A 13465-nucleotide genomic window follows, 5' to 3' on the forward strand; every position below is an offset into this window, starting at 1 on the left:
TTTTCCCTCAGAGTGTAATTCGGCACCTTTATGGCAAAACCAGAGCAAAAGAGACATAGATTGGTGGAGAAATGTGAAGGATCCCTCTAAAAAAAATCTGGAGAGACAAGAGTATCCCTTCTCATTTTTGCCAGTGGCACATCGGATCAGTGTTGGCTGTTTGGAAGCACTTGGTGATATTGGTCATATTGAGAATCCTTCAAATTCTATGCTGAAACACCCAGGGTTTTTTTCCCCCCTGAAGTGTTTAGATGGCATTAGGGACACATAGACAAGGATCAAACTATTCCAGTACATCCACAGTGTATCCACTGTCATCTCAGAAAATTGAGTGTACGAGCTGCAGTCACTACCACGATTGTTTTAAGCACTTAATTATCATGTCCGTAAAGACGTATGGTACTAAAATCCAGCATAATGTCGTAACAGAAAAGTCATAGCAAATGTGTCTTTTATCCTACTCATTATGAGCAGAATACAGACAATGGGAATTCAAAAAGATTTTTAAAAAATCTATTTCCAATTCTTGAAATCAAAAGGGGGCTATTGCATTTATTTTTCCAATATGCTAGCACTTTTCTAGTACAAATATTGCTTAAAGTATAAAGAACACTATAGGTAGTGAATTTACTAGAATAATGAATTCTAAGAATGCTGATGCTTCAGGATTGTACTAGTTGATTAAATGAGCTATAACTTTACCTCCTCCCCCCAACCCCCTAAGGACTTCCCCTCACTTCCAAATGGAAATTCATTCACACACAACACAAGATTTTAATTAGAAGCATAATTTACAGTAAAAACTCTTTACATTACAGCTTTGCTATAAAAAAATGATTTCCCCCCATTTAAAGATGTAATTACACATTAAAAAATAGAACACTATTTCCTTATCAGGAAGAATGAATTTACACATCTTCAGATCAGACTTCTTTATTGCAGCTTTCAAATCAAAGGTCAGTCACTTTATTCTCTAACGCAGCCGCTATCTGTTGTAATCGAAAAGCAAGCTGCATCTTCTGTGCAGCTGGGTCCTCTTCAAGTGCATTTATGATCTGGAAGAAAATAAACAAGTGGGATTCAGGGCAAGGTTTGCCACTATTTGACTCCAGGGCTTTGGTTTGCAGAATTACTTCCTGATCCTATACACATTTGCTTAGAGGCAACCCCCCTTAGGTTTCAAAAGATCTAATTCCGAATCATATTTAGAATGGCAGCCAAAGCTGCCTTTCACAAAAGCCATTATCTCACACACTAGAGTTGCCAGGTCCCTCTTTGTCACCAACAGGAAGTTTCCGGGGCAGAGCCTGAGGAGGGCAGGGTTTGGGGAGGGACTTCAATGCCTAGAGTCCAATTGCCAAAGTGGCCATTTTCTCCAGCTGAACTGATCTCTATGAGCTGGAGATCAGCTGTAATAGCAGGAGATCTCCAGCTACTACCTGGAGGTTGGCAACCCTATCACACACTGTAGAGGCAAAGCTAAACGTGCCTCTGAATTAGGGTTGCCAGTTGCAATAAATTTAAAAGGTGCAGCAGAAATAGAAGATGCAAAATTTGTCTTAGAGATTTCCATAGTTTCAAGTCAAGATAGATGACAATATAAATAACAACAGGGCTATAGTCTATTCCACTGTTTATTGTATGTATTATCTTATTTTTACTGTACTGTCTCTTACTTTTGTAATTACATTTTTGCATTGTTTATGACATATCATGTCTGATAACTTTTTGGGCATTATTTCTAATTTTTGTAATCCTAGTCCTAATGCATTATTTGTTGGATGTCTCATGCTATTTGATTGCATTGTTTTGCACTGTGTAATCCACTTTGAGTCTCAGTGGAAAAGGCAGGCTATAAATGTGGTAAGTAAACAAATAAAGTCAAGCTATATGATGATCTCTAGAAGCCTCATATTTGGCTAAACAGATTATTAGCTTTATCAATTGATATTATTACTATAAAGTTTAAAAGAAAAACTGTATCTTAGCTTATACTTCTGTTGGCATGCTGTTAGCAAACTTTTGATAAAACCTGATGAGTACAACCTCCTCAAGTTTGAATTTAATCCAGCACATGGAACAAAAAGATTGTGGTCTGTAACCACCTATTGCTCCATTAATCTCTCCTATGCGAAAATTCTCCATCTTTATTCCTCAACTGGCAATAATGAACATGCACCCAAGGGAGCTGCCATGTTTTTTATGGGCATCAACATTGTGATTTCTTCTGAGCATGCATGAAAGATACCAAAGTGAGTGGCTCCAATCTTCTTGAACTGTACATTCCAAGCATCAGGTAATTCCCAGACCTGAAGGCTATTCTTGGTCTCTGAAACATTCTGCATGCTGGTAACGCCTTTATAGCGTGGTAAAGAAAGCTTGGCAGTGGAAACTTACCTCGTCATAGTATTTGTTCGTATACTGATAGAGCTGGTGTAAAGCCACAAGTGTGTTTAATGAGTCTGTGTGTGCCTATTAAAATTAAACAGGGAGAAAAAGAATCCGTCAGGACACAGTCCTCGGCTAAAACCTTTCATGAAACACATAAAGGAGTGCCAGGTATGATGCAAATCCTTTTTCCATATTTCCCCTTTGGTTCTTAAATCTTTTAACAGGCGTCTGGATCAGAGAGGAAGTGAAACCAACCATTTTCAGCATCCCCACGTCAAAGTTTCTTGCTGGATCTGTTACAGCTACAACACCGCTTTCCTCATCGCAGAGAATGCAGTGAATGAAAATGTATATATAGGGTGAGCAGCGGTATTTGTCTAATCACAGATTTGGCTCCTGACCTGTCTACAGGCTGTATGGGCACATATGACATCAGTGCAAACTCCTTAGGTTCAAACTGGTTTCACCTGAGTTACATCCATTTGCAGTCCTTTATGTGAGTCAACATAAGAACATAAAAAAGGCCCTGCTGGATCAGACCAAGGCCCATCAAATACAGCAGTCTGTTCACACAGTGGCCAACCAACTAGGAAGCCACAAACAAGATGACTGCAGCAGTACCATCCTGCCTGTGTTCCACCGCACCCAAAATAATAGGCATGCTCCTCTGATACTAGAGAGAATAGGTATGCAGCATGACTAGTATCCATTCTAACTAACAGCCATGAATACCCCTCTCCTCCATGAATATGTCCACTCCCCTCTTAAAGCCCTCCAGGCTGGCAGCCATCACCACATCCTGGGGCAGGGAGTTCCACAATTTAACTATGCGTTGTGTGAAAAAATACTTCCTTTTATCTGTTTTGAATCTCTCACCCTCCAGCTTTAGCAGATGACCCCGTGTTCTAGTATTATGGGAGAGGGAGAAAAACTTCTCCCTGTCCACTCTCTCCAACATACTTTGGCATAAAACACAAACTTCACAATAAATACATCCAGTGAGTTTCTAAACGTTAATCTTAAGAATGTGGCATATGCAAGTTGCTAAATAAAGTTGTTTTTAAAACTAGTCTTTTTTCTATGACCCTTAACACACAGTAAGAATGCATTTTTTTCCTGTGTGCCATTACAATGAAATCAGCTATTAGGCATCTGAAACCCATGGAAACAAAAAGTGAAAATAGATGTTTAGAGTGGTAGAGAAAGTCGGCATAGAGAAACCAATTCTTCTTCTTCTTGCATGGTGTACATGAAAACACAGATGCACAAATATCCTGAAAACATTAAAACGAATAAGGACAACCAACCTCAAAGAGATGTTTTGCATATCCTTTACAATTAGTAATTCACAAGCAATGTAATGATATGTACAATTAATCCAAAGAATTCCAGAGACATGCAGACCCCTTCACTGAACTTCAGCACACACAAAAATACAACTACCCATCAGAAAGAATGAGCTACAGAATCAGAAGCCACAACGTCTTCTTGCTCCTATTTCCTGGGAAATAATTTCATTGGGATACTTACCCTAGAAATCTCTGCTAAATGTGTATTCATATCCTGGTCGCTTACTTGTATCATTTGCCGAATACCTTTGTAATAACTACAAACAAACCAAAGGACCCAGTTAGTTGAAGTGACACAACATTCATTTTTATGCACTCGGGCATGTGCAGTTTTTTTTTTTACTTTTTCTTGATAAGACAATTTGATTGCCCCTACTGTAACAGATCACAGGCTTCCCTATCAGAAACACCTTTGAGAGCTAAATGCCAGTTTTTGTTTCTTCTTTAGTTAAACACAGAATGGCACGATCCATTTCAGTTCAACAGGGCCGTGCCCTGTTGCTAAGGGCAGCATCCATTGTATCTAAGCACCAAGTAATCAAACACTCTTCAGAATCTATTAGAAAAGATTAGATGAGTTTTTAATTCCTACAAGATGTCATGTCCATTTACATGACTGGGTATATTCTTATTCTTGCACATTCTATACCAAATATACAATAGCAGAGAAGAAACCATCAAGAGCTTACCCAAAAAAGAAAAGAAAAAAAAACCAAGTCTAAATATCATTTCCCCAATGATCAACCAGTATGAACGAAATCCATTGGCCAGGGGTTTGATGACTGGCTGCATTAAAACTGTTCCCCATATCCAGAAGTCAGGGTAGCGTTTAATAAGTGAAAAGCACCCAGCGAAGAACGATGCAGTTTCTGGACACACATGATAACATCAGCGGTGATGAAGAGTTCCCATTGCATGGGACAGTTTAAAACCTACATCTAGATTTTGGAGATGAGCTACTACGACTTGGATCTAGTGCAGCATTTCCATAGGTGGATGGATTTCTGCATGCAGAATGTGACTTTCTCTCTCCCGCTCTAGTGCATCCCAAAATGCCCACTGAAATGTTGCTCCTGGGGACAGGAAACCCCCAGGAATGACATTTCAGGCTGCAGCTGGAGGTGGGAAACAAGAATGTTGTGCTCTGCAGGCATAAAACCACCCATGGAAATGCTGTGCTGGATCAAAGCCAGTAGCTCTAAATGTAGTAAATCCCCCATGAACAGTATAAAGGTGTTTATGCAAGTTTCAAAGTGCTGATTTTGTAGGACTGAAAGGCACAAGCTTCTTGTTTACAGATGGGAAGGGAAAAACCCTTGCCGACTGAGGCTGTTTTACACATTCCAGAGAAACAATCTCAAAGTTTGCCACAGAGCCTGTTTAAAAAAATAATGTTTTCCCCCCAATTAAAATAGAATACATTTGGGCTATAACAGCTTAAAAACATTTACCGCATTATACACATTTGATAAAACCTAGGAGGAATCTGTGCAATAATGCATGGATAAAACTGTGTATGGAGAACGGAGGGTGTCTTGGAAACCTGTCTGCCAACTGTACAAAATCAAGGCTGAGCTTCTGCTTCCCTTCGTTTTCCAAGTCTTAAAGTCTAGACATGGCTGGAGACAGAAACATTTTGATGTGAATTGAAAAGAGAAAGCTAAAGGGCTCTTGGCTCTTGCTTCTTAGCTGGCAGCATGTGGGACTTTCATATTAGTGTTCACTTTGTAAGCTGCTTTGAATATTCCAGCTAGGGAGAAAAGCAGCTTATAAGGATTTAAATAAAAATTCTTGGTGGTTTTAAATTATGCTGTACTATTTTCAATGTACATTCCTCCTCAGAAGTCATTCCAAAAGCATTTCTCTGAAGCTAAATGTCACATCAAAATCACCTCTTAGATTGTCTGGTTTCATCCAAGTAACTTGGACAAACAAAAATCTTAAAATGACTTGAATGTGTTCAGATCACTTTTACGCCATGTGAGAACATGTATCTCCAGCCATAGCCATAAAAGGGAGAACAATGTAAGCTGCTTTGGGTCCCCATCAGGGAGAAAGGAGGAGTATAAATGAAGTAAAATAAAAATACGAACTTCTATTTCAAAATAGACTTTGTAAAGGATAGCATGACTATTCACAGACAGTACACTTTTCCATTGTCCAACCATTTCCCATGTTCATTTATGATGCAGTAACGCCATCATGAAATGATTTTTACCCAATCACTTCATTGTAGTGAATATTTCCAGTATATAACCATTCCCTAACTGGTCAGAACAAGAATTGGGCCTTCATCATCAGGGAAACAGTCACAAAATGGTACTCTTTGTACTTACTCTTCCACCATCTTTTTATATGTAGAGATCTCTTTTGCATAGAGCAACTTATTACTCGGAGAATCCTAAAAATGGGAGACAGACAATGTTTTTTTTTTTTTAAGGCAAAGAAATAACTACAAATGTGAAGATACGTGTTGCTAGAATATCCATTCACAAGCTGTCCTTATACCAGATCAGTCCATTATCTACTACTCCATTATCTACTCCAACAGTAACTCTGCAGGGTCTCAGGTGAAGCTCTTTCATATCACTTCCTACTTGATTCCTGGAAAAACCAGGGTCTAAAACTGAGACCTTCTACATGCAAAGCAGGAGCTCTGCCACTGAGCCTTTTTCCTAAATGGAAAGCAGACATATGTTGCTCTGCACCAAAGGACAAACTCCACAAGCATTTGAAGAACTTAATGGAAGAAATCATATGTACCATCTATGCCAGTTGTGTGGGAATGTACCACGGTCTCCCTTCTTCCTATCCTGGTAGAAAGTGTACTATAGAGACATCAAGGCAATTCACACCAATTCTAAACCTATGTGGGAAGAGCCTGTATTGAACATTACCTCTATTGGTATTTGAGTGTCCTCTCTTCATCATCACCCAAAAAGGATCCTTGATTGGATTAATGTGCAAACCGGCCCTTTGCCTCTGGCTTTTACACAGGTACTCAAGGTACCTCTTCATTTCCCTTCCCCAACCTCCACCTCTCCTCATCACTGGCCTTCCTCACAGGACTGTCACTCGCTTGCTAATATATACTGAAGTCACTCTTAATAAGCATTGCTGGATTTGTTCTGGAACTTTAAGCCTCAGCCAATTTCTCCTTACCTTCATTAACATAACGAATAGTGATAGCAATGTTTCATAATAGAAGACATATTAAACTGCAATTAGATGTGTTCTAAAAGCATTAGACAATAGCTGTTTTGTAAATGTCACTGGAGATTAAGCAGTGGACTCCCCTTGAACCCACAAAACAGTTTAAGCATCCTAATAAGAACAGGCAAAATGAACTGATCTATGCACCATCTTCTATGATTACAGAGTTGTCTATCATAATGTACTTTAACATCCTTTTTGGCACAGGCAGATGCAGAGCAGAATGTAAAACACTTACCCTGCTTAATTTGTGCTCCGTTCTTGTGCAAGCATCCATGAAAGTCTGTGCAATGACTGACAAGGAAGCATCCACTACTTCATGAACATGAACATCAAAAATGAAATGAGGGTTTTTCAATATGTTCACCCAAAACCTAAGTGGCAAGCTGGGAAGGAAACAAAGAAAGACGCCAAGCCCTTATTAAGGACATGTAGAAAATGAAGCCCTTGGAAGCAACACATATTTAACTACCCATTTAAAACTTCTCTACCACGTTTATGATACTCTTAAATTACTAAAGGAATAAGTATGCATGCACATGCTTCTGTACCTTATACCAAAATCATTTAATGGGTTTTATTTGATAGACTCAGAAAGGCAATTCCACTGCTACATGGGTCTTGAACTGTCAAGATTCAGTGAATGGAAGCTAGTTTATTTATGGAAGCTCTATCACTTTTTAATGCTGAGCAAGTGTATGCAATCATTAGGTTGCCACTATTTCCTATAAGCACAGATTGTGTAGCCTGCTGGTGGAGCATCAGCTCAAATGTGAAAGTTCAGCTTTAGCAAGTATAGGGAAGTTCTCCTGGTAAATGTCAAAGGGGAATGTTTGCAGATGCAGAACTGCTCTTCTGCATATTCTGAATCATAGAGTTGGAAGGGGCCATACAGGCTATCTAGTCTAGCCCCCTGCTCAATGCAGGATCAGCCTAGATTATGCTCCAATTATAACTTTTAAGTTTTTTTCTCATTTCAACAGTGGCTTTTGTAAAGCTACTTTTGCTCTCATTTATAGACCCCTGAAGTTATTTATTTATTTACTCAAGTACTTATATGCTTCTTTTCCTCCAAAAAGAGCTTAAAGTCCTTTTTGAAAGAAAAATGCAAGAAAAAATGCAAGAAAAATGCATAAATAAAATAGTGCACATCAAAGAAAGAAAGAACAAAGCAAGTACACTTCACGGCAGTCCGGGATTCTGTTTGAATCACAGCCACCCATATTCATGGGTATCTGACAAAGGGAGCTTTGACTCTTGAAAACGTATACCCTGGAAATCTTGTCCGTCTTTAAGGAGCTACTGGACTCGAATCTTGCTCTTCTATTGCAAATCAACACAGCTACCCACCTGACATCAGTTCCTCATGGAACCGATGCTGACACGGCTACCCCTTTGGGACCTCTTTCATGATGTTTCTCTTACCAAATATGTGATGTGGAGCTAGGAGTTAAAGGTGTCTCTAGCCCCCTGCCCATAGCCAAGAACAGGAGAGCGCAAACTGGTGCCATTCCTGTTTTCTTCTGTATATTTAAGAGTACCGATGCAACCACACTGGCTTTTTCAACTGTTTTCATCTCTTCTCCTCATGAATCCCAGCCACTTACCTATTTGTTTTCCAGATGTGGATTGTATCCTCATCTTTGATCTCGTGCTTTTCGGCTTGCTCATCAAGGAAATCAAAGAAGTATTTCACAGCTGGTGGCACAACATGGTTTGAGTCAAGAACACTATGGAAAAAGTTATCTACAAACTGCTGAAGCGTACCCTGAGAGAATTAAAATATATAAAAAAACCAAAATCATTAAAAATGTAGGCTATAGTGCAAGTGTAGCATTTTTCCAAAATATTCCTTCAAATTTACAAGAATGCTTTCTCAACTGATTTATAGGCAGCTCTTCAGGGTTCTTGTCCCAAATGATGACAGGATCAGAACAGTTTGAAGTGAAGCATTTTTCATCTCTAAATGTATAGTAAATGTTCTTATTAACACCATGAAAAGAACAGGCCATAAGAAATGATCCAGGGAGCTCAGGGGAAAATAATACTGCCTTCTGTTTAAAAAGGTGGGGATTTCAGCACTTTAGCTCAGGGAACATAGAAGGGCATGTTCTGAAACAGCCAGACAAGCAAAAGAGGGAATGGATAGTGAATCAATGCATTTATAATCATATTTCCCCAAAGCATTATGTCAATACCTCTGTGAACCTTTTGTGCTTTTGTCCTGTTTGTGCTCTATACAATTTATTAAATTATAACACAGCTTCTGGGTTTATAATGGCTATTGATTGTGTGTGTGTGTGTGTGTGGGGAAGTATTATAAGAAGAGGTGATTTTAGGACAGAATACCCACACACAATTGTAATTGTGATGTGTCGAAGCCACAGAGGAATATTGCCTCCATGGTTGCAGGCGTTTCCTCAGAGAACCTGGCCAGACTGGTGGGTCCCATCTGCAATATCATATACTCTGCAGATACTACTGAGAAGGTGCGCATGGGTGGCCCATGTTATGGTTTCACTACCCCACAAGCTTCACGGAGCGAACAATAATAAATCTGATTGAACATCCTCAGCTCTGTAAAAAGCAAGTTCAGGACAACTGTTCAGGACAATCTTTTTAATTATAATATTTATATGCCTGCCTTTCTCTTGAAAGCTCAGGACTGAAGGCAGTAAACAATAATAAATGTTATGTGTGTTCAAACTGCACACATTCGAAAGTTTAAAACTTTAAACATATTAAAAATGACACTAAAATAACCAGTTTAAGGACACCCTTGTGTACATCCAGGGGAAAAAAATCCCTTTTGCCTGGACTCAGATTGCCCCCAAAGGTTGCCGCAATAGTTCCAATCTATAGCCATGCCAGAAAGCCAGGAGGGTAGCACTTCCCCCTGACCTCTTCTGGGAGCCGGTTTCACATGCAAGCTGTTTTTAGGAGCACTGTTAAGTCGATATATAGGCAGGCCCAAATAGTCTTAAAGGAAAGCACAGAGCAGCTTTGATCATAAGCCGCTGCACCCAAGTAAGGTAAATAGGCACCTCATTTCTGGCAGTCCCCTCTATTTGGGACGTCTGCTCATTTCCAGCCCGTGCATGCTACTTTTTAGTGGCTGCACCCACACCTTGGAGTAGCCTGCTGGATATGGCAGAGAAATCTCCCCCACTCTCTCTTTTCCTTCTGCAAAAGGTGCAGTGTGGATGATCTCCATGTGCCTTTGGCAGAAGCAATTAATGAATGTCTCTGACCCCACGCTGGTGATGATACTTGTTGTAGGAGATGCAGTTTGAACCTGATGTATTTGAAGCAGTTTTAACATGATTTATGTGTTTTAACCATATTTTGACTGTTTTTATATTTTGTAAGCTGCCTTGGGTATTGTGGAAAGGCAGGATATAAATATTTCAAATAACTTAATAAATGCGCAGTGGGCTTAGTGCTGTCCGGAAACAAAATGGCAGCGCTCAGCCAGCTACATGCTTAATGTAGATTCACAGTTCTTGGCTCAAGAGTAGGGTTGCCAACCTCCAGGTACTGGCTGGAGCTCTGCTATTACCATTGATCTCCAGCCGATAGAGATCAGTTCATCTGGAGTACATGGCCACTTTGGCAATTGGACTCTATGGCACTGAAGTCCCTCCCCTCCCCAAACCCTGCCTTCCCCAGGATCCGCCCCAAAAATCTTCAGGTATTTTGCCACCCGGAGCTGGCAACCCTACTCAAGAGCCAATAGATCACTTAATGCCAGCAGAAGGAGAAGCAGAGGTTCTCACAGAAGAGCTGACAAAACATGGCAGTGACGAAAAGGAACAGTGCAGGCAAGGTTGGTGACCATCCCCTTAAATATATCTGCCTAAGAGTAGGGGTCCCAACCTTTTTGTGAATGCAAAAGGAAATTTTGAGAGAGGGGGGTGAGCACCACCCCAAAATGGCTGCCACAAGAGGTGGAGCCAAACAAAATACCTTCCTCCTCACACCTTCTAAGAAGGAGAATGAAGCTACACGTGGAGTAAGCAAAACCCAGGTGCTTACCAGTCCTCCTGATCCTTCAGTGAAAACCCCTTTCATTTGAAAGAAGGCAGTTGATAACAAGCCCGGACATACAATTGACCTCCTCACTTTCTGAAAAGCTTAGCAGGTGCCAAGGGAAGTCCAGGAGGGGAACCCTGCCTAAGAGACTAACAGGAATATTATGACATGTACATACTAGGAAAAGTTGTACCAAACCAGCTAGCCTTTAAGTGCTTCAGGGATGGTCTTATTTCAACTATGTGCTCCCAACTATCAGGCAAAACTATTTTTTGCCTCTTATCTCAGCGTTATTTTTGCCGTACTAGGGTCACATTTCTGGGAATGTGAAATGCAGACTCAGAAGCCAAAGATAAAGCCATTACTGCTATTCTAAACCTCAGACTTAAAGTAGGATTCCACATGGTAACTTATTACTTCATTCATTTATACCTAACACAGGAAATTAACAGTCTTCCCTGGGGATGATGCCTATTAACTTGATGTTTCAATCTTACCTTCACAGAGAGAAGTCTTGTCAGGTAGATTTCTGTAATAGCTTTGGTTCTCTCCTTCTCCTTCATGCTCCCTCTTTTCGATTTCCCCTCATCAACTTCGTCTACTGGCCGAACTAGATGCCAGATCTTATTTTCCTCTTCTAACAAGGCATGCCCTCAAAATAGCAAAAGTGACAAATTTTAAAGCAACTGTATGAATAAAATGTAGCACTGATAGCATTATCTCAGATAATGTGCCAGAAGGCTGTGACTAACATGCATATTTACTTGCCTGTAATTAATTTTATTTGCATATCATAAACAAATTGAGGTCCCTGAATATGCTGCACTTATTTCTATAACATTCTCGTTCTATTTTCCAACATGAAAATAATGAGATAACTTTACAAAAATTTCTAATCCTTTTTAAACAGTAAGTCCCTCCCAACAAAGCAGGTGTCATTTGGGAAGCTACCTTCTATCAACTCTGACTCCTAATCCTTCAAGCTCATTCTTGTGTACTGTTAATGGCAGAAGCTCTGCAGGATCTTAGGCAGAGGAAAGCTGTGAGAGATCCCCTCTCTCTGAGTTTACTTCTCCAAATCAAATGTTCAGACGTTGATAAAGAAACAAAGGATTTATTGAAGACATCAGGAGATGAGACAGGCACAGGTAGCAAGTTGCAAGTGAGGGGCTAATCGGGTTTACAGAATATATTGACTCCAGGGCACTGGGGCACTGGGGTTCACACTTATTGTTATGGGAAGTTACAAGCTTGGCATAATACAAAACATCAGACGAGTCCCAGGAAGTCTGGTGAAGCTATCACACTTCCAAGGCCGCATCGGCCTGAGGGAGTACTGACAGGAAGAACAGCGGGGGGGGGAAAGATACTTGGGGCAATCAGGCCTGGCGCCTGAGACCAGAAGGTGTGAACTGCTTTTACGAGTTCACTGATAGCAGGTGATGGGAAGCAGAGACACATAAACAGAGACCCTCACATTCTGCCCCCCTTAAGGCCCCCCTCCGGGGTCCTCGAGAGGGCAAGGCTTATCGGGATAAGCGAGGTGGAATTCTCGGACCAAGCGAGGGGCCGCCATGTGGGGTGCGGCCACCCACTCGTCGTGAGCGGACCCAAGGTTTTTCCAACGAACAAAGTAAAACAGTTTCCCCTTCTTCCATTTGGAATCTAAGACCTTGGATATTTCCAGATGGGTATCCCCTCCTACCACAGTAGGAATCTCATGGTCGGGAGGGGGGTGGAACTGGGGAGCTGCCACATAAGGTTTGAGGAGACTAATATGAAATACGGGATGGACTCCCTTGAGGGTCTTTGGGAGTTTCAGTTCCACGGTAACCTCATTGATTACTCTGGTAATGGGGAAAGGTCCCACATAACGGTCGCTCAGTTTTTTGCAGGGACGAAGAGAGCGGAGGTTTTTGGTGGACAGATACACTTGCTCCCCCACCTTTAGTTCCCATCCCGGAGACCGGTGTTTGTCTGCCTGTTCCTTGTACTTGCTTTTTGCCTTCTCAAGATTTTTGAGCAGCCATGGCCAGGTAGATTTAACTGCCTGAATCCACTCCTGAAGATCAGGGGTGGTTTGGAGTTCTGGCGTGACGGGGGCGGAACCGAAAGGACCGAATTCCGTCCCGTATATTACTTGGAAGGGACTAAAGCCGGTAGAGGAATGAGGCGCATTGTTGTACGCCTATTCGGCGAATGGCAGCAGGTCGACCCAGTCATCCTGGTGGAAATTTACATAGCAACGCAAATAACATTCTACCACCGCGTTTACTCGTTCCGTTTGACCATCCGTCTGGGGGTGATAGGCGGAAGACAAACCCTGTTCCTCCACCCCCATGAGTTTTAGGAAGGCTCGCCAGAATTTGGCAACAAACTGGACCCCCCGGTCGGAGAGGACCTTCCTCGGGACCGAGTGTAGCCTGAGGACATGTGTAACAAATAGTTTAGCCAAACCCTGGGCTGAAGGAAGACCTGCA

The 13465-nt window shown here is 41.2% G+C and overlaps 1 protein-coding gene across 1 annotated transcript in view; it reads right to left on the minus strand.

The window, feature by feature from the left end:
* Nucleotides 1–754: 754 nt before the first annotated feature.
* PLXNB2 (plexin B2) overlaps nucleotides 755–13465 on the minus strand; it is a 199532-nt gene continuing 186821 nt past the window's right edge. Inside the window, exons 30-36 of the mRNA XM_056845867.1 lie at nucleotides 11483–11637; nucleotides 8561–8721; nucleotides 7192–7339; nucleotides 6077–6141; nucleotides 3922–3997; nucleotides 2398–2472; nucleotides 755–1055 (exon numbers count right to left, since the gene is read on the minus strand). Coding sequence (XP_056701845.1) covers nucleotides 951–1055; nucleotides 2398–2472; nucleotides 3922–3997; nucleotides 6077–6141; nucleotides 7192–7339; nucleotides 8561–8721; nucleotides 11483–11637 — 785 coding nt within the window. The 3' untranslated portion in view covers nucleotides 755–950. The remainder of the gene's footprint in view (nucleotides 1056–2397; nucleotides 2473–3921; nucleotides 3998–6076; nucleotides 6142–7191; nucleotides 7340–8560; nucleotides 8722–11482; nucleotides 11638–13465) is intronic.

The sequence above is a fragment of the Euleptes europaea genome, chromosome 3, assembly GCF_029931775.1.
Source record: "Euleptes europaea isolate rEulEur1 chromosome 3, rEulEur1.hap1, whole genome shotgun sequence".
Classification (NCBI taxonomy): Eukaryota; Metazoa; Chordata; class Lepidosauria; order Squamata; family Sphaerodactylidae; genus Euleptes; species Euleptes europaea.